General features: G+C 33.7%; 1 protein-coding gene and 1 pseudogene across 1 annotated transcript; one reads left to right on the top strand and one right to left on the bottom strand.

The window, feature by feature from the left end:
* Positions 1-14932: 14932 nt before the first annotated feature.
* On the bottom strand, positions 14933-16986 carry LOC142619325 (mavicyanin-like). Its single transcript, XM_075792393.1, has 2 exons — positions 16809-16986; positions 14933-15397 (listed from the first exon to the last, which is right to left on the bottom strand). Exons 1-2 carry the CDS (start codon positions 16984-16986, stop codon positions 15069-15071), a joined length of 507 nt encoding a protein of 168 aa, XP_075648508.1. The 3' UTR covers positions 14933-15068.
* Positions 16987-22261: 5275 nt separating this feature from the next.
* LOC142621234 (low affinity inorganic phosphate transporter 4-like) lies at positions 22262-23796 on the top strand (annotated as a pseudogene).
* Positions 23797-27110: the final 3314 nt, after the last annotated feature.

The raw sequence follows: 27110 nt of genomic DNA on the forward strand, positions 1-27110 counted from the left end.
ACACTAACCCAACTCATTTATTAAACGGATTAGCCGTGTCAACCCGAATATGACACGAACCCGTTAAGCCTCAACCCATAACCTGCTAATTTCATGTCGTGTCATGTCGGGTTCGTGGGTCGTGTCAAATTTTGTCACCCCTACCTAAAATGTCAAGCCCACACTGTTGGGGACATTGGGCTGTTTGGCAAAAAAAATTTAGAAAAATGTAGTAAAAATATGTATAAATAAAAGGGGTTATAAAAATATACGTTGTAATGTTTAAATAATAAAAACTATTTTTTAAATAATAGTGCCAAACAAGCCCTAATTGACCAGGAGGTAAAACAAATTTAACATTTACTTATTTGACTAAAATGTAAAATTCATTTTTTATGTTTTATTATAATTCATTTTAGTCATTTAATTTTACTTTCATTTATTCTTTAAGATTTAATTTTATTCAATTAAAGAATTTCTATTGAATTTTGTAAAATGTTATGGCTAATTTCTAATTTTTTTATTTTTTTTGCTTTAAATTTTTTAAATTAAAAAAAATTCAGTTAATTATTGAAAAATATTTTTTTTAATTTTAATGAAGGTTGACAAAAAAGGCTTAAATTAAAAAAATTTAAAACTTAGAAGATATAAATGAACAAAAGTAAAGTTAAAAAACTAAAATGAATTCTAATGAAATTTAGAGTGTATTTTGCATTTTAGCCTATTTATTTTTAGTATATATGATTGGACTTTATTTTTAAGAAAGTTTCAACATATGGCGTCCGCTTTTAATAATAGTCATTTATCATTAAATCAAGATACCAATCAGTTTTTAGTATAGGCGGGAATTGAACCATAGATCTCTTATACAACTATCAAAAATTTTACCAGTTAAACTAACTGGAACCCACCCTAGTACTTGGACTTATGTCCAGTACTTCTGTATATTAGATCTAGACCTATGGTTGATCCCAAAATAAATAAATAAAAGACTAAATCTGACATGATATGCAAATATATGTCTAAAAATGGTCACATGTTATCATTGCGTTGATTCGTGCATATTAAAAGAGAATGATCGATAAGATATGTTAGGATTTTCGCTATAATTATCATTGGGAGTTAAAGCAATAGATAATGACATTTTCTATAGTGCAGGGCATGAGCTTCTAATTTTGTTTATTTTTCACAATCCATATTTTATTTTCTCGAACAAACTCATTAAATCTGTATTTGTGTGTTTGTAACCAGCTTCCCCTCTTCCTGATCTGCCTATTTAAATAAAAAATTAATTAATTAATTAAGCAAATTAGTCTGCACCACTAGAAAATAGGACTTTTTGGCCTTTTGCTTATAAAGAGGCTTTTTTATTTATTGTGGAAACAAACAAGGCCTTATAATGTGTGGGTTTTATGCCGTTGGGGCTTCTAGGGCTTTCTATTGAGCTCGAGACGAGGCGCGATACCCGATGTGGATTGTGGACCAACATGGAGCAAATTAATGTGTGGCAATTTTAACGTTAAAAAAAATGAAATTAATTGTAATAAATATTAAATACTCCGAATCTAAATTTGGGGTCAATGTTATAAGTAAAAATTGCATTCTTTCTTTTCTTTTCTTTTTTATTAATTTATTATCCTAAATTGTTAATTCCCTTTTCTAAGCGGTATAATTTTTTTTTTCTTTTTTGAGAGATTTTTATAACTTATGACATCCGCTCTTTATCATCAGACCAATACATCAATCAATTTTTATTTAGTATTCTTTCTTTCTTTCTTTCTTTCTTTTTCTTTAATTAATTAATTATCTTAAATTGTTAATTTCCTTTTCTAATTGGTACTATTTTTTTTAGAAAGTTTCATAATTTATGGCATCCGCTTTTAATGATAGCTCTTTATCATTAGACCAGGACACTAATTGATTTTTTGCGTAGGTAAAAATTGAACCTTAAATTTCTTATTCAACCATCAAAGATTTTTTCAATTGAACTAACTGAAACTCACTAAATCGTACTACTTAAAGGGTGGCATGGACCAACATTTTAAACACTTCCTCTATCAGCAATTATTACTATTATTATTTTGAATAAATGGTCTTATCACAAACTTTTATAATACGGGGAATTTTTTTTTTTTTTGATATATTAATACGGGAAGTTGAGATTGGTAGGAAAATAAACTCTTTACTACCATGTATTGGTGAATGACATCATATCAACTCAATGTATTATAAATAAAGAATAAAATTGTATGAAATACGAGTGTCAAATAATATAAATAAATAAATAATATTTAAGCAAAGTAACTATATTAAAAGGATTTAGTTGTCATCTTTTAAATATGACAAAGTACAAGGACACATTTTGCCTAATAATGATTCAATATTTCCGTAACAAATTAAAAAAAAAAAAAAAAGGCACTTTTCCTCTCATGTAATAGTAGGTTTCACTAATTAAATTCATAGAGGTTTCACTAATTAAATTCATAGTGTGACTCATTATTCATGTGAGAGAGGAGGGACATGCATTTATTGTGTTTTGAGAGCATTAAATAATTACAAAAAATAATAATTTCATCATTTTGTTACATACTTTGTCACAACACTTATATTTGTCAAATGGTGATTGGAAATATTTCATCAAATACCAATGATAAAGTCATGAGTAAGTAATATAATCCAATCACTAGTTAACACATACGCACGTTGTTGCAAGGTGTGTGGTAAAACATGTGTCCCTAGAAGAATTGTATTAGGAGAAAAGTTAACAGATGTTTAAAGGGCATTGATTTAGGATTTATTTTTAGAAACTTTTTATTGGAAAAAAATCAATATTTTTTACAGTTTTTTATAATTTTCACAAAAGTAATGTAAAAATTTTCTTAAAATGAATTATTAACATTTGTCCTTAATGCACCTGTTTACAGGACCATTGTTTTAAATGTGAATAATGCTAGAGATATAAATTATTTTACAAAATTTTTTATAAATCGCTGATATGGTGAGTGCTTATTAGCAAACGAAAAAATGATATTAATGGTGGGCTTAAATGAAAACCAATTAAAGGTTTGCCACATCAATATTTTATAAAACTATAGTAAAATAATTTGTGTCTGTAATATTACTCTTTAAATATTTGGTATTTTACAACTTTTTACACTATTTTGTTTATATTATATTTCTATTTTCAATAATTCATACTACACCGAGTGGGGGAAGGGGACTTGAACTTGTTTTTCCTCTTAAGAGAGTTTTTTTTTTTTTTTTTAAAGAACAACCTAAAGAAGGAAAGTTAATGTCATTAAGTTACAAAATTTTTAGTTATTGTGATACTTTTTTTTGTACAAATAGATAGTTGAGGTGGGGAGATTTGAACATTGGATGTCTCTTTTGAAAATACCAAGAAGTATCAACCAATTGAGCTATTAGCCCTTTTGACTTCTTTTTTTTATTTAAAACTTATGAAACCAGGCTTTTGACTTTTGTAATACTTTTATAATCAAGATGAAATGCCAATATTGAACAGCGAATCTGTGTAATCGTGGAAACATCGTAATAAATAAGGCGGTTCCTTGCTGTCATCTGAGAAGGCACTATTCAATTTTTTTTTTTTTTTTTTGCACAATAGTAACGTATAATTCAATTTTATTTAAAAAAAAACAATTAATTCTAATTAGGACTATAAATTGAATAATCAATTTATGAAGTTTTCTGTTATCAGGAACTTGCAATTTATTTATTAAATTCATAGGCAATGTAAATTGCAAGTTTCATTTTGAGGTTTTGAAATGAACTTATGATGTAGACCATTTAGTATTTCAATTTATGTTGGCGAGATTTAAACGTTAAATCCTTTAATTATTTAAAATTAAGAGAGTTTACCAGTTGAATTAACTGAAATTGGTTGTCATTACTCAAAGTTTCTAATATCCCTTTTGTTGATGTTGTTATTCACATGCTAGCTAGGCCACTTGAGCAAACTGGGATTGGAGATTTTTGTACTAGTTTTTGCTTTCTTTGGAATCATAGAGATGAGGCACATTTGAATTTTCAAGAGTCGTGTTCCTCCTCGATTGTGCAATTCATTTCTTAAAGATTCAAACAGTTTGCTAACTCTTTTTACCCTTTGTTTTTTAATTTTGTGTTTTTATTTTGGTAAACAACTTTTGTGTTAACTATTTGTAATTGGGGTGAAGTTGGATTGGCATTACCAAAGGAGTGCATCTTGCTTTCTTTTTGTTTGGAGGGAACCCCTCCATGCTCTGAGCTTTTTTTTTTTTTGTTGAGAATCATGACCATGCAATATTATTAAAATACTAAAAATCTGAAACTACAAGTGGATACACGTGTAAAGGAACATGCTCCATCCAAAGTAATAAAAGAAAAGAAAATCTTGCTCTCTTAGCCAATGCATGAGCTACACAAGTTCCCTGCCACCTAGTATGAGAGAAAGAAAAAGTTTGAAGCAAACTAGCGATAAACACAATGTCTTTTACAAACTGTCCTATTGAGGTATGACCCATGTTTGCTGCTTTCAAGGCCTTATACATTATCTTTGAATCTCCTTCAAAGACTGACTGTGTTATGCCCACAACAAACTAAACTGCCTTTCTTGCAGCTAGGACCTCCACCAAATCCACCGAACTTGGAAAAGGAATTTTCTTGGATAATGCAGCTAGCACTTCTCCCCTAGCATTGCGGACTACCACTCTGATCCCTGCTTCTTCCGAGTCTTCGAATGCTGCCCCATCATAATTTGTTTTGTACATCTCGCCTAAAGGAGGGTTCCATTTTTCCCTTGCATTGGGAGTTTACTCTCCTTACTCAGAAATTTCGCTTGGAAATCCGAGAGATAGAGTCTTGCTACACTGAAAATTTTGTCCCTATCCAAGTTGCACTCCTTAAGCCGTAACTTGTTCTTACGATTCCATATGAACCACGCCACTACCGCAAACAATTCCAACCTCTGTTTCTGCAACCCGATCAGATTAACCAATTCCTGAGTCTCTCTGATGTTCGGGTACTTTGTTCTAACCCAATTGAAACAGGGTAACCAAACTTAATGTAATTCTTCGCAACTCCAGATAGCATGAAGGGTAGTCTCTTGCACTGAATGACAGGCGCTGCATCGTGTGTCTTAAAGGATTTTCCTCTTCTTTAAGTTCACTTTTGAAGGTAATGCATCCAAGTAGACTCGCCACAAGAATGTTTTTATTTTGTTTGGAACCCGGATCTTCCAAATGCGCTTCCAAAAGGACTTCTGGAGCGAACCATCCGACATCGATGCCGCTACACTGTTTTCATCCTCACCTAATAGTTTATAACCTAATTTGACCAAATACTCTCTGTTCGAACAGCTAGGCCAAATTAAGACATCCACCTGATAGGTCAGACACAGTGGGATTGCCATGATACGTTGAGCTTCAAAATTAATGAAATGTTGGCGTATTAGATTTTGGTCCCAAGTACTTGTTTCCAAGGATATGAGGGCCGAAACTTTTACCCCCCCTAGCTCAAGTACTCGTGAAGATATAAGTTTCAGAGACCCCTCACCTGGTAACCAATTGTCACAGTATATATCAATGCTCTTCCCATCTTCGATCCTCCACCTCATTCCCTTCAGAATCGCCTTCCTTGCTTTCATAATACTTTGCCAAGCAAAGGACCCAGATGAGTTTGAAACTTCCAACACCGAATCACTTGGAAAATATTTAGCTTTGAAGACTCGATAAAAGAAAGAATTCTGGTCCCTTAATAGCCTCCACACCTGTTTGGCCAACATCGCATCATTGAATTTCTCCAAATCTTTGAACCCCATTCCTCACTCTGATTTAGGTTTACAAAGAATTTCCCATTTTTTCCAATGGATTTTTCTTTGCTCCCCCTTCTGCCCCCAATAGAATTTTCGAATCAAGGCCTCAATCTCATTACAAAGACTCACCAGCAATTTGAAGTTACTCATGGCGAAGGTAGAAATTGCTTGCACCACCGCCTTAAGTAAAACTTCTCTACTGTGACAGGAGCTTTTCTTTCCAGCCTTAGAGTTTATTCCATACCCTTTCCTTTATATATCTTAAGCTCTCTTTTTTATTCCTTCCCACTACCGCCGGTAAGCCAAGGTACTTTTCGTATTCTTTTACCTTTGGCACCCCCAAGAAATCCGAAATCTCCTTCCTTGTTCCTTCACTTATTGCCTTGCTAAAAAATATGGAAGTTTCCTCCTGGTTGAGCTTTTGGCCTAAAGCACATTCATACAAGGAGAGAATAGTTTGAATTGCTTGTAGGTCAGACATAGTAGCTCGACAAAACAATAAGCTATCATCTACAAAAAATATATGTGAGATTTTTGGACCATTTTTATATAATGAGAAGCCCCTTATTTGATCACTAAGGGCTGCCTTTTGGAGCATCCTATTTAACCCTTCCGAGCATGGCAAAAAAAGGTAGGGGGACAAGGGGTCACCTTGCCTAATTCCTCTTAATGGTCTAATATCTCCCTTAGGCTCCCCATTCACCAAAATTGAGTAAGACACCATACTAATACACTAAAAAATAAGGGACACCCATTTTTCACAAAAGCCCATTTTCTCCATAATCTTTATCAAAAATTCTCATTCGACTCCATCATATACCTTGCTCACATCTAACTTCATAGCCATAAAGCCCGTTTTCTTAGATTTTTAAGATTTCATTGATGGAGTTTTTCAAAGGCCACCAAGATATTATCATAAATAACTTTACTAGACTGAAAGACACTTTAGGATTTCGAAATAACACAAGGTAATATTTTCTTAAGTCTATTTGCTAGAACTTTAGAAATAATCTTATAGAGAGTATTACAAAGTGCTATAGGACGGAATTCTGAAACTTTTACTGGGCTTTTTACCTTCGGAATGAGTGTGATAAAGGTATGATTTATGGAATGAGGGATTGTACCAGAATTGAGGCAACTCAGAACTGCTTTGAGGGATCCAGCCATGTTTCGACTAAGAGCACAACTGAGGGATCTTGTTCCTAGTTCAAATCCCCAAGCTCCTGCTCTGTCGTAAGGTTTCCAAGCCCCCGACAATTCCAACATAGGAGATTCATTGCTGTTGGCGGGGATGACAGTCGGCTTCCACCACTGGTAAATTTGTTTTACTGCTGTTGGGAACCAATCTTCTCTTTTTTTGAACCTCACACCCATCCACTTCCATGAGAGATCTTTTGGATCGATAGCCAATCCCTTCTTTTCCTCCATCATCAGATTCTTGTGCAGGTCTTGCTACCCTAGTCCATGTTCTGGTTGGGGTTAGCCCCTTCCTTACACGGTCAGAAATTTTCCCAAGCCCCTCGGGTTGGTGGGTTATGCTAATACTTAGAGGGTTTTCACTTAAGTTGGCCACGTGACAATCACCTGACTCGGGTACACCTTCAGAGCTGTTTGTTTTATTTTTTTCCTCCTTATCCTTATTAGGAAGGTCCGAGACAACCTCTTTAAGATTGGCCATATCTCCCCTTTTTTTGCTCCCATTAATTTCAATCATATTTAATTCTCTGTCAATCTCCAAAATTTGGCTATCAATTATGTTCCCTTTAATTCCATGATTGCCTCCATTAGCCGTTTGGAGAATTGATGACCCTGGTGCAGTTATTGTTTTAGTTACGTGCTCCTTTGTTTCTGCTCTAGCCGTTTCCTTTAGCTGCCTTCCCTTTGTAACGTTTGCCCGGTTTCCCTTCAACGGCGGTGAATGCTCCTCGGCTTTGGCATCTTCTATTTTCTATTCTCGTAGAACCTAGACACAACCACCACTGACTTACGACTCATCGGAACTAAGGCTGCCCGAATCCAAGCCCTATACTCTCAGTCACTTTCTTTGAACGTTCCTTCACTTTCTATATACCTATTGCAGTCCTTGTCCAAGTGATCCAAGCATCCACACCAATAACATATATTAGGAAGACGTTCGTATTTGAACGTCACCCAATGCTCTTCATCATCCTTAATGGAGAGAACCTGACCCCTATAGAGAGGTAGAGAATTATCCACTCACACTAGGACTCGAAAGAAGCTGCCTCTATCAGCCTCCACATCACTTGAATTACGATCCACTATCCCTATTGCGTCACATAAATCCTCCGCTATCCCCCTGCTCAAGAATCTAACCGGAATGCTATGTACTTGCACCCATAACGACATTGTGTTCAAGGCCATGTCATGTACTGGAACTGCACTATCTAGTTTTTGAAGGATGACTAGATGCCTATTGAAACTCCACGGTTTGCTTGCCAGAATTTTTTTGACCTCCTTCTCATTATCAAACACAAATAACTTGTGATCTCTTGCATTACGGACCTTAAAACCATTCCTTGATTGCCATAGTGGACTAAAGGTTCTGACTATCGCATCAGTATTCAAAACTCTCTTGGTTAGGAATTTTGCCACAATTGTATGCTCATGGGAGACTTTATTCCTCTTCACTGCTAGTTTACCACCTTTCCTATCATTCGACGACAAATTGTGCCATTTGTTTGTTAGGTTCTCCATCCTAACTATCAGTGTTTCCCAGACCCCAAACAAAAAAACCCCACTAGCCCTAGTAGTAATACTGTTACCCTAGGGAACAAAGCCTTACAAGAAGGAGCAACCACTTCTATTGACTAAGAGATGAGGGTTCAAAGTCTCTCTTCTCTAACGACAGAGAAACAAAAGATACTATTCTATGCTCTAAGTTGTTTGTTCTAATTATACATTTAATTGATTTAAGTATAGTTTCTTAAAAGTCACTGTTTGTTCTTTCTAAAAGGAGGGGGGGGGGGGTGATCAATTAAGGCTTTAGAGTCATCCCATTGGATGTATAAAAATCTTGAAGAAAACTTTAGTGAAGATACTTCAAAACGAGAAACTCCTATTGTACTTTTAGTTGAAATTTGTAAATAGTCTTTGATTAGGAAGGACATTTATTGTCCTATTGGTAGAATATTGTAAATTTCATTGATTGTCATGTTGCATGCTCTCTTCCTTTATAAGAGGTTCATGTCATTTGAATAAACTAGTAAGGGTTGCACGTGCACAGCACGTGCTGCCCCTTGAGTTTAAAATTTTAAGATAAAATTATTTTTTGAAGTAGTATCAAAATATGTATTTAAATTTAGAATAATTATTTAACATATGGCTATCGATTTAGTATGGTAATTTCTTAGGAGAAGGTTTTTTTTTTTTTTAGGGAAAACGTAACGCATTTAATTAGGAAAACCCAATAATATTAGGAGAAGGTATTTGGTATAAAATGAAACCATGTTAGCAATATCAAAATCTAATAAGTGTAAGACATATCAGCAAAAAATAAATAACCCATTAATAATTGAAAGACGTGTTAGTGGATAGTTAATTTTGCACACGTCTCTTGTTTATTAGATTTTGATACAAATGACGTAGTATCATTAATACAAAATACTTTTTCATTTCTTAGAACATATTTACTAAAGATAGTATCTACTCAAAATATATATATATATATATATATATATTCTAAGAATGATAACAAATGTCATCATCTTCAAACAATAAACAACTAAATTTTGATAAAACATTGAAATAATATTTAAATTTTTGCAATAAATGATAACATATGCTACAATTGATACTCTTCTTCAAATTAAATACGTACAATCATTTGCAATGAATATTTTCTTATTCATACTTCATTATTTATCATTTTATTTTATTAGCATAACTACAATGCTTAACTTACTTAATTTTTAATGAACACATTTTTAAGAAAGAAAACAAATAAAAAAAGAACAAAATAACAAAAGACATATGTCATTGAAGTTTCTATTAGATAAAAATATAAATTTAAAAGATTTAAACCACTAATAAATTAGTGTTCTCTAGGTAAAAAATAGAATACTATATATCACCATTTCTACTTTCTAAGTATGACTAACACATAAAACTCAAAATACACGAAGAAAATTTTTGGAACATTAAAATTTCGTGAGGCATTTTAAATATTGCACAATGGAATTTTCTAGGAACCATTTGTTAGGGTTTAACTAAGAGAGTAACAACAAGAACTATATACTTGTCTACAAAATATAAAGGTGGAAATTATTCAGCTTTAAAGTTTGGGGGATGAAACTACCCCAAACATAAAAGGGGGAAATACTTTTTTCCATATTTTTTTTTTGTTGGTAAAATTGTGTGTGTGTGTGTGTTTTTTTTTTACTTTAAATAGTGTGTAAAAAAAAAAAAGTTAGCCCAAGAAAATTGTCCATAAAACTATGAATGGGCTCAACAAATTGGCTAAAATAAAAAGGTTAGGAACACAATAAATGTCATGATATTTTCTCAATACCTTTATTTTAGCTATGGTAAGCCCTGGTATGATATTTTATAATTTTATTTTAGGGTAATGTTATATCTACAACATTTTCACAATAAATCCTTGGTGGTAAATTGTTATTGGGTTTTAATTGGGACAACTACTTTTAACTATGCATTAAAAAAAAAAAAAACAAACAAAAAACCAACAGAAGAAAATTGTGCGTGAAACAGTGAATTTTTGCTCACCAAATTTGACTAAACCAAAAAAGAAGTCTAGGAACACAATAAAATGTCACAATATTTTTACAGTACCTTTATTTTCAGTCGTGGTAAGTTTCAGTCTGATATATTATTATTTAATTTATAGAAATGCTATCTCTATAATACTTTCATAACAAATTATAGATGACAAATTGTAAGTGATTTTAAAATGGACCCACAACTGATATCACTTTTTTATCCATCAATAGTAGCTTACCTATGATTTGTTGTGAAATTAGTATGAAAATGTTGTAGACTTAGCATTTTTTTATTTGATTTATAAGAAACTTAGATCTCAACAATTGTGAAAATATTGTTGTAAGGACCAAAAATCGTGCACTAGCCCAACAATATTAACGTTTAATAATTCAAGGCCCAAAACAATAAATTTGTAGAGAAGGTATTAACAACAAAGTTCATGGCATTCTCCTCCCTGCCTTAGTCCCTTCCTCTCTTATTTATACTCCTTGCCCTTGTTATCTCAGCCCTACATCTCTCATCTAATCAACCTCATTTACTGACACTTGTCCATTCCCTTGTAATCGGTAATGGAGAAAAGTTTTTGCTCTGTGCCTTGTACTGTTCAAATCATTTCCACATTAATGCAATAGATAAAGCTGGTACTCCCTATTCAATACGGCCAGAAAACTTGGTGCAGAACATTCAATGCAACGTTCATAGTTACTTATCTCAACCTAGATATTTGCAATATATCCAATACATCACCAATCTACCTTTTGTACTTTTTCAGACCATCCCACTTCATCCTCGGGCTCTTGACTTTTACTCTCCTCTATTTCTTATGCTTCACAGTATGTATTCAGGTCTTTAAGTCTTCGGGTCCTCACAATTGTGATAACAACGAGTATTACAATATTTTCACAAAACATTTATTTTCATTTATTGTTGGTCATAGTCTCATATTTTATTATTTTATTTAGATCTATAAGAAATTGACACCTTAATAATTGTAAAAATATTGTGAAATTTGTTATGTCAGTATAACTATATATATGCCAGCTTATATAAATAATAATAAAAAAAAGAGCACAAACAAATGATTGGAAAAAAAAAAAGCCAATGAAGTGATGAACAATATATATTGAAAAAACTAGCTTTTTCACATTCACACAACAAGTATTATAACATTTTCACAAAACATTTATTTTCAACCGTGGTTGGTCATAATCTCATATTTTATTATTTTATTTCGACATATAAGAAATTGACACCTCAATAATTGTGAAAATATGGTGTAATTTGTTGTGTCGGTATAATAATATATATGTCCGCTCATATAAATATTTAAAAGAAAAAAAAAACACAAACTAATGACTGAAGAAAAAAATGTTGTCCAAGTATAACTATATATATATATATATATCAGTTCATATAAATATTTTTAAAAAAAAAGCACAAACAAATGACTGAAAAAAAGAAATGAAGTGATGAATAGTACAAATTAAACAAACCAAAAAGTACCGTAGATTTTAAACGTTCACACGTACAATAAGTGTTACAACATTTTTACAAAATATTTATTTTCAGTTGTGGTTAGTCACAGTCTCATATTTTATTATTTTATTTCGACCTATAAAAAATTGACACCTCAATATTATGAAAGTATTATGAAATTTGTTATGTATGTATAACAATATATATGCCAACTCATACAAATATTTAAAATAAAAAAAGCATAAATCAGTGACTGGAAAAAAAAATTGTTGTGCCAGCTCATACAATGAGCTGTTTCTTGCTGCCTAAAACCTTGTGTGATGAAATGACAAGCATGGTGAGGAAATTTTGGTGGGGTCAGAAAGGGGAGGAAAGGAAAATGGCTTGGATTCAATGGGACAAACTTTGTGATTAAAAGGATAAAGGTAGTATGGGCTTTTGCGATTTAAGAACTTTTAATTTGGCTATGTTGGCTAAACAAGGATGGCGTTTGCAGCAAGGGAGGAATTCGCTCTTTTACAGAGTATTTAAGACCAAGTACTTCCCTGATGAGGATTTCATAAATGCTAAGAAAGGCCACCACCCTTCCTTTGCTTGGAGGAGCATCTGGGTAGCCCAATCTCTTCTTAAGGATGGACTTAAATGGCAAGTGGGAAATGGCAGGGATGTCTACATCTGGAAGGATAAATGGACGCCTAATCCGACTACTTTTCAGATTATCTCACCGCAGATGATTCTACCTATTGATGCCAAGGTCAGTGCACTTATTAATGAAGAAAATGGAGTATGGAAAACTTCTTTAATTCGAGAACTTTTCTTGGACCATGAAGCTGAATCCATTTTGAGCATTCCATTAAGCCTGGCACTGCCAGCAGACAAGCTGACATGGACAGCAACAAAAAATGGAAAATTTAGTGTGAAGAGTGCATACCACCTGGCCAGAGAAAGGTCTCAGATGACTAGCGGGGAGAGCTCAGATATGACAAGCATGAAGACTTTTTGGCAAAAGCTATGGAAGGTAAAGGTCCCCAGTAAGGTAAGAAACTTTGGTTGGAAAGTATGTCAGAATATTCTTCCAATTAAAGTGAATTGATTCCATTGAAAAATCATTGAAGATGCAACCTGTGAGGCCTGTGGATTATACCCGGAATCTACAATGCATGCCCTGTGTCAATGCAGTGTGGCAAAGGAGGTATGGAAACAAGGAAACTTGCTTCATCTAGTAGAAGAGAGAGGGGAATTCACTGATCTGTTGTGGAAGATTGGCTTGGCTCCCAATACTGATTCTAACATCTTGGGAGTAGTACTGATGATTGCTTGGGGTATTTGGAAGAATAGAAATGAAGTACGACATGGAGGTAGACCAAAAACAGCTAATGCCCTGTGCGCAACTGCTATTAGGCTATGGGAGGAGAATAATGCAGCACAAGAGCTTCCTTTCAAGCAGGGAGAAGAGGCAACACTGTAGATTGGATGGATCCCTCCACCGAGAGGCTGGTATAAGGTGAATAGTGATGGGGCTACTTTCTCCAAAAAGAGATACTCGGGAATTGGTGTGGTAATTAGGGATGAGCAAGGGAGTGTCGTGGCAGCAATGAGTAAAAACTTACAAGTACCTCTAGGAGCATTGGAAGCTGAAGCAAAAGCTGTTGAAGAAGCAGTAATTTTTGCTCGAGACATAGGCATTCAGGACATCATTGTTGAAAGTGATTCCATGGTTGTTTGTTCAGCTTTACAAAAGGAAGTAGATGTTTCACCTGCCGTTGACAACATCATAGCTGGAACTCTTCTACAGCTGCAATATTTTTGCAAAACTGAAGTACAACACACGCGGAGGGAGGGGAATAAAGCAGCACATGGTTTAGCCCTATACGCCCAATTTGCGGACGACTTTGTAACATGGATGGAGGAAACTCCGCCCATCATAGAATCTAAAATAAGTTCAAATGTAATCCAAATTGATCTTTCTTGAAATGAAATAAAGTCATGGTTTTCTGATCAAAAAAAGAAAAAGAAAAAGGAAAAGACAAAAACAGTACAAGAAAACTAAACTACTATGAAAAAAAAAAGAGGCCAATGAATAGTATAAATTGTCAAATAATTGTGAAAATATTGTAAGAATTTGTTAAGAAGGTCTAACTGTATATGCACATTTAAATAATAAATATTTAAAAGAAATAAAAGAAAATACAAGAAAGCAAAAACAAAACCAACAAAGAAAAAAAAAGAAGAAAGGTCAATGAACTGTGCGGGTTGAACAAACCAAACGCACTGTAGCAAATCACTGTAACTATAGTGCATTGATGCTTTTTATATATAGATTAAACAATGAAACTAATAATACTTTTCTTGTTTTCTTCCTAACTTATAGTCTAGTGCGCAAGAACACTTGAGTCTAGACTTTAGACGCAAGTCATGTACCCCAAAAAAAAAATGTTAGTCCATCTACAAGGGTGGTTGCCTCCTTTCATTTACAGTGATTGCTTTTTATCCCAAAGCTTTTGACTTTTATGTAAAAGATAGTAGTAAGGTTCATGATGAGTCACGAGGTTAATTACTTTTCTTTGTGCAGCTCACGAGAAATTTGGCCGGGAAAAAAAAGGTGAATGATCGTGTAGGTCCGTTTGGATAGAACTTATTTTGCTGAAATTGAAAATTGAAATTAAAAATATTGTAACAAAATAATTTTTAAATGTGTGAATAGAACCGTAAGACCCATTTTTAATGAAAAAGTTACTAAAAAGTGAAATTTGTGAGTTTGTAAATAGTGCACGAGTGCACTGTTTACGGTTGAATTGGTCAACAACTGCGGCTGAACCAAAAAAAGAAAGAAAATGCAAGAATGAAAACGTAAACGTGAAAACGTGGTATCCAAACGGGTAAATAATCTATACACATCTTACACACACAGATTAACTGACACTTGATTTTGATTCTATATTGTTACAAGTTGATTTTGTATTAACAGCTTGGACAGGACCCTTTGTATTCAAAATTTTCAAAGCATCAAATACCCACTCAAAATTCTGTCCAACTCCAAAGTTGAAGCCCAAAACCTTAGCTCCTTTCATATTAACAGCTTGAACAGAACCAATAGCAAACCAGAAAGCATTCCAATACTATTGTGTATTGAATTGGCCGAAGACTTGGTAATCATCCCAAATATACCACCACCGCCCGAAGACTCACCTCCTTTCATTACACTGATTCTTAACCTTTCCCCATTTTGGCAATGATTTTTGAGACCACAAATGAAGTAGTGATCACCAGGTTTGGTGACCTCAAAAATCGCTGGTCCATTATCATACTTTTTGATCACATGGTTTTGAGTGCAGTCATCATAATCTTCCTTTTTAACCTCTAGCACGTTGTGCAAGCCAGTAGTGTACAAGAAGACTGCAATTCAAGAGTGAGAATCAACGTTAAGATTAAATTGATCGAATAAAGATCAAATAATCAGAAGATAGGATAGAATTTGAAACTTATAACGTAATTTATGTCTACTATATGATGATCATTTTTAATTGTTAGGCTAAGATATCAATGAAGTTGTTTTAGGTGTAAGCATATGATTCAAATCTAGGTCATTTACCTATGATATAGAAGATTTTAATAATTGAACTAACTAGAATTCTATATCGGCCCAATTCCCTCCCCCCCTCCCCCCCCCAGCACCCCCACTATTTATTACCGAAGATAGGCCTAAGGATGTATATATTATATATATATATATGTGTGTGTGTGTGTGTGATTTTCAAGAGCCTTTTAATTCAATCTTACATGACACTATTACAATCATAGGTGAAAAAGTAAAATAAAGATGCTAGAAAATTGTAGAGTTGCTATTATTGTGATGAGTTAGTAATAGAGATGTGACAAAGCTTATGTCATGTATGACATGTTACTATTTGTCTAAAGTGACCAAAACATGAATATTTTAAAAATAGAAAATATATAAATAAGAAACTTGGTTTACCACAAGATATGGATGAGCCTACTATCAAATTTGACATAAACACCATATTATGTTACTTACCACAACAAAATGCGATTAAAAAGAAGCATATTAAAAGATTGAAGAGTTACTACTCAATATTATGTAAGTGATCAACAAACGAAACAACGTTATACATGCATTCGTATTTATGATTTTAATTCCAATTGCATTGTAACTAAAGTTTGTATTTTGCAGTTGATTCTATGTTGTTTTTTTATAGTGGAAATCATATGAAGACCGTTGAAGGAAAATATTCTTATTTCCTTACAATTGATGAAAACTTTTGCATTAAGATTATCAAATTCCTTCTATATAAGTTGCTTTACAACCAAACATGACGGGTAATAATTGGAAGGGGTATCTGATAATTATAAGATGGTCTTATGAGACCACCCCTCTCATAGTTTATGGGTCTCATATATGATGTGCTAGGAGAGATGGTACCTAGTTAGGGGTTCTCAATAAGCCCTAAACTTGTGACACATTTGGCATAATAATTGCCTTAAAACTTTTAGTATTATTCTGTAAAAACTTCCATTCTTTGTCATTGAAGCATTGACTAGTGAGCAAAGTCTCAATTAATTTGTCTTTTCTGATTGTTATTGTCTTTTTCTTTTGATCGGTAAATAGTAGAAGAGAAGGAAGATGAGATTTGAATAACAAATGTAAGACACTACAAAAAGATGTCATTATTGTGGGCTATCACCACTTAAACTCATGAGAAATTAGAAAATTCACATTTGCATTTTTGCTCATCAACCCAGAAGAAGAGGCACTTTAGGCATACATAAAATCTTAATAAGAACTTACCCAGTTTGTCTCCAGAAGTGAAATTTCTTGGCTTGGCCCAGGCTTCGTAAAAGGAAGTATTTGCAGGGAAGCGCCAACCAAAGCTTCCTCCAACAATGTGTGTCATTGCACCCACCTGCCCAGTTAGAAAATAGCCCGTAGTTGCCCACAAAATTAAAGAAAGCAGCATTTTGGCCATATTTTTTTTTACAATATCTCCTTCCCTTCCATTTTTTACTCTTTTTTTTTTTTTCCTGGGCTTGGTGAGCTTTGTGTTGGAAGAGATTTTGATCTTTCTTTATCTCCTCCAACAAAGGAGATGACTGTGGATGGCTAAATATTATGGAAAGTTGTTTATAGCTAACTCTGTTATTAGGTCATTCCTAAAATCATCCACGGGATACCATCACACAGACCTGTATAACAATACCAACAATGATCCCCAAAAGTTTGTGAGTGCCACAATTTGCTGTTGTACGTTAATACAATACCAATCAAATTTACTGACATTTAAAGTTTAAACCCATTTCTCATGACATGTGTGTATGTTCACGGAGATCACCTAGACTATATATATAAAACATCAAAATTAGTAACTTTGATATATATACTTGTGCAGTTTTTTTTTTTTTTTTTTTTTTAATTGTTGTTAATCAAATGTCAAATGATCCTAAAATTTCAGAACTTAAACTGGTTGGTGGTTTTTTTTTTTTTTTTTAATAGGAAGTTGGTTGTTGTTGTTCTTAATAAAATGTCAATATATATAAAGCTTGCCTCATGAATCTCATTATCATAATGAGTGTTCGTTTAGGAATAACTTATTTAACTTTTTATTAAAAATATGTTAAAATATACTCTTTTTTTTTTAGAAAGAGTTTCAACCTATAATGTTTCCTGATGATAGCTATTTATCATCAGACTAAGACATCAATCAGTTTTTGATGTAGGTGAAGATTGAACTCCAGATCTCTTATTTAACTATTAGAGACTTTACCAGATCTCTTATGTTAAAATATACTTATACATTGAAAAAAATGAGAAAATTTTGAGAAAAAGTGGGATAAAAAGTGAATTTTAAAAAGCTATACATAAAAACAAAAAACAAAAAGCTAAGAGCTTATAAGCTAGGCTCCAAAGAATCCGTTGGCTTAAAAATGTCAAACTAGTTTTTGTATCATGGAGACTACAATAAGATATATGATGTAAAATTTCCATTTTACTATATTTAATGGATCGTATAAGCTTTATAAATTTAAAAAAAGAAAAAAAAAAGGATCATATAAGCACTCCTATTTCCGTTCTCAACCTTTTAAATATGGGGTCCCAAAATAACTTTGCCATCATCTATGATTACACTAAGTGATAAAGATAATTTTGTGATTAGCCCTTGACGAAACGAAAGGCGACGGATGTAATGAGGTCGTCAGCTTTACTCATGAAACTACCTTCTCATAGAGTTCACGACTCCACCTCATAGCTGACGACATCAAGTTGAAGGGAAAAAGCTGATGACATCAAGTTGAAAGGAAAAAGCTGACGGCAGAAAGCTTATGACAGTAAGCTAAGGATATTAAACTTAAGGTAGTAAGTTGAAGGGGATAAGCTGAAAGGACACATGGACCTCCGCCAAATCTATCCATAACTTTACCTGACCTCCACGCATGTATAAGGAAAATTCTTGCGCTACACGTTTAACCCTAATTAAAAAGACTCTTATAAGGAAAAGAACTCTAGGAGATACACAAGATCTGCGAGTTACTCTCCTAGAAGGAAAAGACTTCTTGACCAATGTATAGATGTCAACCCCACACTACTATAAATACCCCAAAACCCTCACAAATTAAGGTACGCATAATTCACCCCAGCTCTGGCACTCTAGAATTGTGAACAAGAGATTTTCTCTAACTTGACCATCGGAGAATATTTGGCCGGTACCACACCGGTACTCTTCTTAAGGTCTTTAGCTTTTGTGTTGTGCATGTCTTCTATCGGAAGCACGTAAGGACCATGTGACTTACTGACAATTTTTGGCATCATCACTAAGTAACGTGAACTTATATATCATACCATTAGGTTTTTTTTTTTTTTTTTTTTTTTTTTGAGAAAGAAACAAGTAAAATTTAATTAAATAATAATAATATAGAGACTTTAATGGTTTAGTGGTACAATGAAATCTTTGTTTTAAAAAATATTTGCCCACACATGAGAGTTATTAATGAGTTATTACTTATTACAAATTCGTTCCCATGATAAATAGGAATTTTGGAGAAAACCAATATGATTTCTAATATTTTTGAAAATTTTTCACTAGAAGGAATAATGAGTGTTTAAGCAATATATATAGACCATAAAAAGTCAAGATTAAAGTATTATAACTGCTAAAAAAATACTGAAAAAATCTTTTTAATGTTCACTTATTTAACTATCAAGTGATGTAATTCTCGGCAATTATCTATAAAAAAAACCGCAATTTCTGCATAGTCTCAAAAAGGCAGTTAGTTAATCGAGTGTTTATTGAAATCAAATCGAAATTTTCACTAGACATGCCGTAGACTCTCAGTGATTGTCATTGGTTGTTATTGTTAGAGCAAAAAAGTAATTTTAGTGTTGGGTTTAAATTTGAACCAATAATAACTAACCATTTATGATTTGTTGTGAAAATATTATGAAAATATTGTGGACGTAGCACCTCTATTCTTTCTTTCTTTTCTAATTTAAAGTAGAATTAAACAACATTCTTCCAAAAAAACAAAAAAAAACAACATTCTTCCACTGCTATTAAAGTGGGATCGAACGTTTAGTGCAACTTACTTGAATATACAAAATATCCAACAAGATTAAGAGAAAATTTATTCGAAAAATGTAAGCATCTCCGAAGAAATAGAAAAAAAAAAAAAAAAAAAATTCAGTTCCAACGTAGGAAAAATTCTGTACAAGTGTAAATTTCTGGACCTCACCCTCCAAGGAACTCGTTTCAATTATGTTTTCTTTTTAAGCAAAACATTGTTTTTTTCCTCAAATGTGTCATGTTGGAACAATGGGCAAGTAATTAACGATAACATAATTTTTTGGATCCTCTCTTTGAAAATTTATTGGATCAATGAATATATGAAATACACCCTTGGCTTAGTGATTAAAAAAAAACATTCTTTGTCTATTTCCTTAAGATTAAAGACTCTTATTAGTCTTGTTTAATTTCATTCCTTCAAACTTGCGCAACGTCGACACAAACAAGGTGGGAACAGCTTATGGTTGAGCAGACTCTAATCGCTAGAGATGGTAAGAAAAGAGGCCAAGACATATATATTTGCTTAAATTTAAAATTACAAGGCAAATGATAAGGACTGCAAAATTTCAATTGTTGGAAACTTAGAATTGCACGAGTTCACAACCTCAGAATCTATGTCCAGTTGGGTCTGATTTGATCTTAATTATATATGATTCTTATCTGTGCCATTATACAGCTATAGTGTCCAATAAAACCGTAAGGCCATAATCGTACCATTGGTCTTGTACGATGTGGATAAGAGCAACATGCCAAACTCCCTAAACGTAACAGTAGTAAAAATCAATGTCATGTTAGAAAACGACATCCATCATTTACGAATGTGATGGTTAAAAACCAATATCATGAATCACACAATAAATGTGTTTGATATATTCGAATTAAGTCTTGTAACCCAATTGATATTTTCAACAAATACTTATAAGATTCAAATTCTTTCTCTCCTATTATGATAAATTATAACTATTAAATTATGAAAAATAAAAAGTGTTTGGTATTGCAAAAATATCTTAGTATAAAGAATGTCTTTGATTTTAAATAAAATGTAACACATGCCATATCAAGGTGACTCTAAAAAAAAGTATCCAAATCCCAAATTTTCCATTTTGCCTTCGTTGCAAAATTACATCATTAATGCACCTACATCTAGAGAAATGATACGTACTAAATCTATCATATTCAGACAAAATGAAAATAGGTTTATTTAATAAATTTCAACTTTAATATTCCAACTAGCAAGATTTCTACAAAGTTCTGGGCTAGCAAGTGCATGGCTGGTGATTAATCAATGTGACAGCTTAAACACTAGTTAAGTGATAAATTTTTCTTCATTTCTCAAGTAATCAAATTCTCGATTGTATCCATGTGAGTAGAATATCCATCAAATGCTGTTGTTAATTTCTTGTCCATTCCTCCAAAACCTAGAACTATACGTCTGTCTCTATTCTTTATCATTATCATATTTCCCTTCATTGATCAACTATAAAAGAAGTAAATATACACACAAACTTCATCATCACCAGCAATCAACCAAGCTGTTAGAAATACTAAATTCAATTGTATTGTATTTCTCATTGAAAGAATATACATGAGTGCTTTTATATAGTAGGCATATGAGTGCAGTACAAGTAAGTAAGAGTGCTATACAAGTAAGAGTGCTATACAAATAAACTAGTTGGGCCTAAAGCCCACAACACTATATATGTTAACAGCCTCCCTCAAACTCAAGATGGATGTGAGACCAACTTGAGGTTGTCAACCAAAGTACGAAGGCGTCCCTTAGGATGTGACTTGGTGAAAATATCTGCAAGTTGATTTGTAGAGGAGACTGAGATTAGCTTAAGAGCACCATGGACAAGATGATAATGGATAAAATGACAATCGATCTCGATGTGTTTAGTCCGTTCATGGAAGACATCATTGTGAGCAATATGAATGGCACTCTTGTTATCACAATAAAGAGGAGTAACAGAGGATGTAGACACACCTAAGTCTTTGAGAAGCCATCGTAGTCAAAGAAGCTCAAATGTGGTATTAGCAATTGAAACAGCTGATTTATTGCGCTGAAAGCAAGTCTCAATATTATGGCCAAAACGTTTGCAAAAATTGCAAAAACGTTTGCTGGATTATTGGCGACGATTGTTGCAAAAGGAAGAAGACCTGTCCTTATTCTTCATTTAGAAGTAAAATATGCAAAAATGGATTGCAAAAATGAAATTTACGCGAAAAAAAAAACTGGGTAAGGAGCACCTGGACTGAAAAATATTTATTGGAGCAAGATGCACAATAGAGATAGTAAGTGCAGTGGTCTGTGTGGTGCGGTACTCTTCAACGACGGCGGCTGCAGGTCCGGAACCCAAGGACAACGACTGGAAGACGTCAGAGGTTCTACGGCGAAAAACTGCGTCGGCTGCTGTGATGGTGGAAGCGATGTTGAGAATAGAGCACCACCAATAAAGACAAGACTGCTAAGAAAAGATCAGAATCTGGCTCTGATACCATGTTAGAAATACTGAATTCAATTGTATTGTATTTCTCATTGAAAGAATATACACGAGTGCCTTTATATAGTAGGCATATGAGTGCAATACAAGTAAGTAAGAGTGTTATACAAGTAAGAGTGCTATACAAGTAAACTAGTTGGGCCTAAAGCCCGCAACACTATATATGTTAACACAAGCAAATAGCAAAAATGGCGTTAGAAGTGCTCGAAGCCCTTGACACTGCCCGTACCCAATATTACCACGTCAAAGCCATTATCATTGCCGGAATAGGGTTTTTCACTGATGCATACGATCTATTCTGTATCTCAGCAGTGGCAAAACTCTTGGGTCGCCTTTATTACTATGACCCTTCCACAGGAAAGCCTGGAAAGCTCCCTGTAAATGTTAACAATGCCGTGACTGGTGTTGCTCTAGTTGGTGCCTTATGCGGCCAACTAGTCTTCGGCCATCTTGGTGATAAACTTGGCCGCAAAAAGGTTTATGGCATCACTCTAATTCTCATGGTCATTTGCGCCATTTGCTCTGGCTTGTCCTTTGGTGCAACCTCAAAATCTGTCATCAGAACACTTTTGTTTCTTCAGGTTTTGGCTTGGATTTGGTATTGGTGGAGACTATCCTCTCTTTGCTACAATCATGTCCGAGTACTCCAACCAAAAAACTCGTGGAGCATTCATCTCCGCGGTGTTTGCAATGCAAGGTCTGGGAATCATATTCGCTGGGCTAGTTTCTATGGTCCTCTCAACAATCTTCCTTCACGTCTACAAGGCTCCGGCATTCATGGTTGATTCTGTATTTTCCACACAACCAGAGGCAGATTACCTATGGAGGATTGTGCTTATGCTTGGAGCTCTTCCAGCAATCTTAACCTACTATTGGAGAATGAAAATGCCCGAAACAGGTCGGTACACAGCAATAATCGAAGGGAATGCCAAACAAGCCGCTGCTGATATGGGTAAGGTTCTTGATATTGAACTTCAAGTTGAACATGACAAATTGACACAATTCAAAGCTGCAAAACAACTACTCATTATTCTCTGGCGAGTTCGTTCGTCGACATGGGAAGCATCTTATAGGCACCACGACCACATGGTTCTTGTTGGATATAGCTTTTTACAGCCAAAATCTGACCCAGAAGGATATTTTCCCCACAATGAAATTAACTGAGGCGGCCGGAGCGGTGAATGCACTCACGGAAGTCTATGAGACCTCGCGTGCCATGTTTGTTGTGGCATTGCTTGGTACCTTCCCTGGTTACTGGTTCACTGTGTTCTTCATCGAAAGGCTAGGCCGATTCATCATCCAACTCATTGGATTCTTCATGATGTCTGTGTTCATGTTTGCGCTAGCGATCAAATACGAATACTTCAAGGCTCATGTCCCGCTGTTTGCATTGTTATACGGGCTAACGTTCTTCTTTGCGAACTTTGGTCCGAATAGCACAACCTTTGTGCTACCGGCGGAGTTGTTCCCAACAAGGGTGAGGTCCACGTGTCACTCTATGAGCGCGGCAGCGGGTAAAGCCGGGGCAATGGTTGGAGCTTTTGGGGTGCAGACCTATACTTTGTCTGGTGAGACAGGAAAGATTAGGAAGGCAATGATGATTTTGGCAGTGACCAACATGTTAGGTTTTTGCTTCACATTCTTAGTGCCTGAGACCATGGGAAGGTCTTTGGAGGAAATATCTGGTGAGGATGAATGTGGCAATGAAGCCACACAATGAAGCGTTAAACCCCCGTCGGCTACACGGACTGCACCAGCAAGAACTAACTACGAGGAGTCTATGTGATCAACATTCAGCCATATCATCAAGTATACGTGGGAATTCAAATAAGTGAACCAAAGAATTGTCTTTTGTTCTTATATACATCTACTCCATTTGTGTTTTCTTTTTAATTTTCTAGATGTGTTATACTTCTACAAATAAGAGCTACTGATTATTGTTGTAACTTGTGACTTTAGTGGCGGCTTCAAGAATTTTTCTTAGAGTGTTTTTTAAGAAGTTCATTTGAAATATTAATAAAATTATTAATTATTTTTATTTAGTTATTTTATTAATTTGTTTGTCTTTTATAAACTATAATTTGTTATATTATTGTTTCATTAATTATAAAATTATTAATTGTTATTTAACTTAACATAATTTAATTTGTTTGTCTTTTATAATATATTGATTAATTAAATTATTAATTATTGTTTATTAGTTATTTCATTTTTTTTACTAACTATTAGCACACACCTCATGATTTAATTTTGTCTTTTATTGGTAAGTTACTGCCTTTGCTTTGGATGCCTTTACTCATAACTCAAATATCCCACCAGACCCCATGCCCCCATCCACCCCCCATTCAATAGACAAGCCCCATGACCCCAATCACAAGAGCTAATCAGATGAATTCACACATCACAATATACTAAAAGACAAATTCAGTAACTCACCCACACCAACACCAATAGATAAAGTCAAAACAAACAGCAAGGGAAAATATTAATAAAGTTATAAAAACTAAAGTAAAGCTAACCAATTATAGTTCAAACATCAAAGAGAAAGAGAGAGAATCATATAAAGAAAGAAAGAGAGAGAGAGAGTCATTTCATTAATTCATTTTCATTTTTTAGTCTTCAGATAAAGACTATATATATATATATATATATATATATATATAGAGAGAGAGAGAGAGAGAGAGAGAGAGAGAGAGAGAGAGAGAGAGAGAGAGAGAGTCTCAAAGACTCCACACTCCACAAGAAAACAAGCAAAGTGAATGAGCAAACCCTAAACCCATTAACCCAATCGTGTAAGAGAGAAAAAGAGAAGTGTAAAGATGAAATACCTTGAGGGAGTACAAAGGCCTAAGGGGCGGCGCCACTACGAGTGTGACCGACGGATCGGACCGATCTCTGATGCCTTGTGCCTGATGCAATGTGCTTTGGACTGGAGCTCGAGTTGTGTTAGCCAACCAATCTCCGATCCAATGCCCAATCCGTCTGTAGAGAGGCCTAAGGGGCGATGCCACTGTGAGCGTGACCAACGGATTGGACCAATCTCCGATGCCCCGTGCCTGATGCGATGTGCTCTAGACTGGAGCTCGAGTTGTGTTGGCTGACCATTCTCTAATCTGATGCTCGATCCGTCTGTTAGCTATTGTGTTGCAGTGTTGCTCTATTGACTGATGAGGTTTTTGTCTTTAGGTTAGGTTTTTGATTTAGTGATTTTAGATTTCAGTTTTTGCTTTAGTTGATAAATTGGTGGATGCGTATATTGGGTTTTGGGTTTTTTTTTTTTTTTTTTTTTTTTTTTTTTTCAGGTCAGGGTGTGCCTGAGCTTAATGTGGTGCCACCACTATGTGACTTCAAAGAAGAAGCTTGGGCAAAGGGTGATGAGGTGCTTTTCTTTATTTTTTTTGTTTTTTTTTTCTTTGGTATGATGTATACATTTATGTTAGAGAAGCGTTTTCGCTACATAATATGAAAAATAATTGATTTTTCATTTTTGCCCTCATTTTCCTATCTATATTGTTCAATGGGTTAAACTCAATAACTTGGAGGTTCAAGTAGTTTAGAAAGAAATCAGACGCAGTGGCAGAGCAATCAAACGCAGTGTGTTCAAGTTGCACGTACAAAGTGTAATTTTAGAAATGTTACACTACTTAATATTTTTTCTCATTTGATGAGAATTTTGAAAAATTCATGGTTGGATTACATTTTCTTCTTATATCTTTTATGTTTGCAAAATGTTAAGCTGATAAAAAATCAATAACTATATCATCAAGCAAATGCTTAATTTTTTAATTTTTTAAGTTTAACTTATGCATAAAAGATGAGTTTATGAATCAAATAATAATAACTTTTGATTGCTAAAAAATTTGATATGCATATTAAAAATATATTAAACATGTAATCTAATGGAAAAACTTTCAAAATATGAATTCAAGAAAAAAAATATTAGGTGATGTAATATTGCTTAAAGTTCTTAATATTCAACCAAAAAAAAAAACTTCTTAAATTTTACAAATTTTTTTACAATTAATTCTATTAGATCTAATGGTGTATTAACAAGTCAATTAACTTCTAGAAATTTTCTCTTCTTGTTCCTCCATTATCTCTCTCTTTCTTCCTTTCTCTTTATATCTCCTCTCTAGTTTTTATGAGCAATAGCTGTTTGTTATTATGCAAACAAAAACTAGTCTTGCTTACAAAGTTTGATAATGAATTTAGACTCCTGGTTGATTGGTTTTAACTCAAGTAGCTAACTTGATTAGTTAATCAATTATGCTCGAACAGTTTCAATTTAGCTAAACTTGTAAACAGCCATATATATATCAAAAACAGTATAGGCTATGGAAAATTAAAAGACATTGACGATATGGTTACAAAAGAAAAATCTTGATAGAAAAAGCCTATAGGGTTTAATATTGATAATTGACCACTTCACTTGACAGAAGAATTAATCCATTATAGTAAAATGGAAGTACACAACAATTTAAGAATGTATCAATCCTAGAATTGCTACCTATAATATATTATAGGTACTAACATGAACACATGTAAGGAGCCACAACTCTAATTGAACTATTCTACCTTTGTGGATCTCTTAATGCACGTTATTTGATCCTTGATTAACACCACAACAACAATATCTCTTAATGCACGTTAATGTTAGAGACTTTGCTTAGTATAGTAACCCTTGGCACATGTGCGCGCACACACAACAATATCTCCTCTTTCTTGTATATAAATAATGACCTAAGATAGCCTTTTATATGTTCCCTGCAATTAGGGCATAAATTCCAAGGTTTGGTTCATTATGGGTAGGGAGTAATTTTGAAATATCAAAATTTCAATATCGATCGGTGGATTGGTATTGAGGTTGTTGTCAAGTTATGTATTGAATTCAAAATAAAGATGAATTCAATTCATCTTTATTTTGTATTAATAATTTTATACATAAGATCAAATATCATGATTTATGAGACTAATTTTGATCATTAATGATAATTTGGTACGCTCACATAATTTTTTTATTTGTTAAACAATTTA

The sequence above is a fragment of the Castanea sativa genome, chromosome 12, assembly GCF_040712315.1.
Source record: "Castanea sativa cultivar Marrone di Chiusa Pesio chromosome 12, ASM4071231v1".
NCBI lineage: Eukaryota > Viridiplantae > Streptophyta > Magnoliopsida > Fagales > Fagaceae > Castanea > Castanea sativa.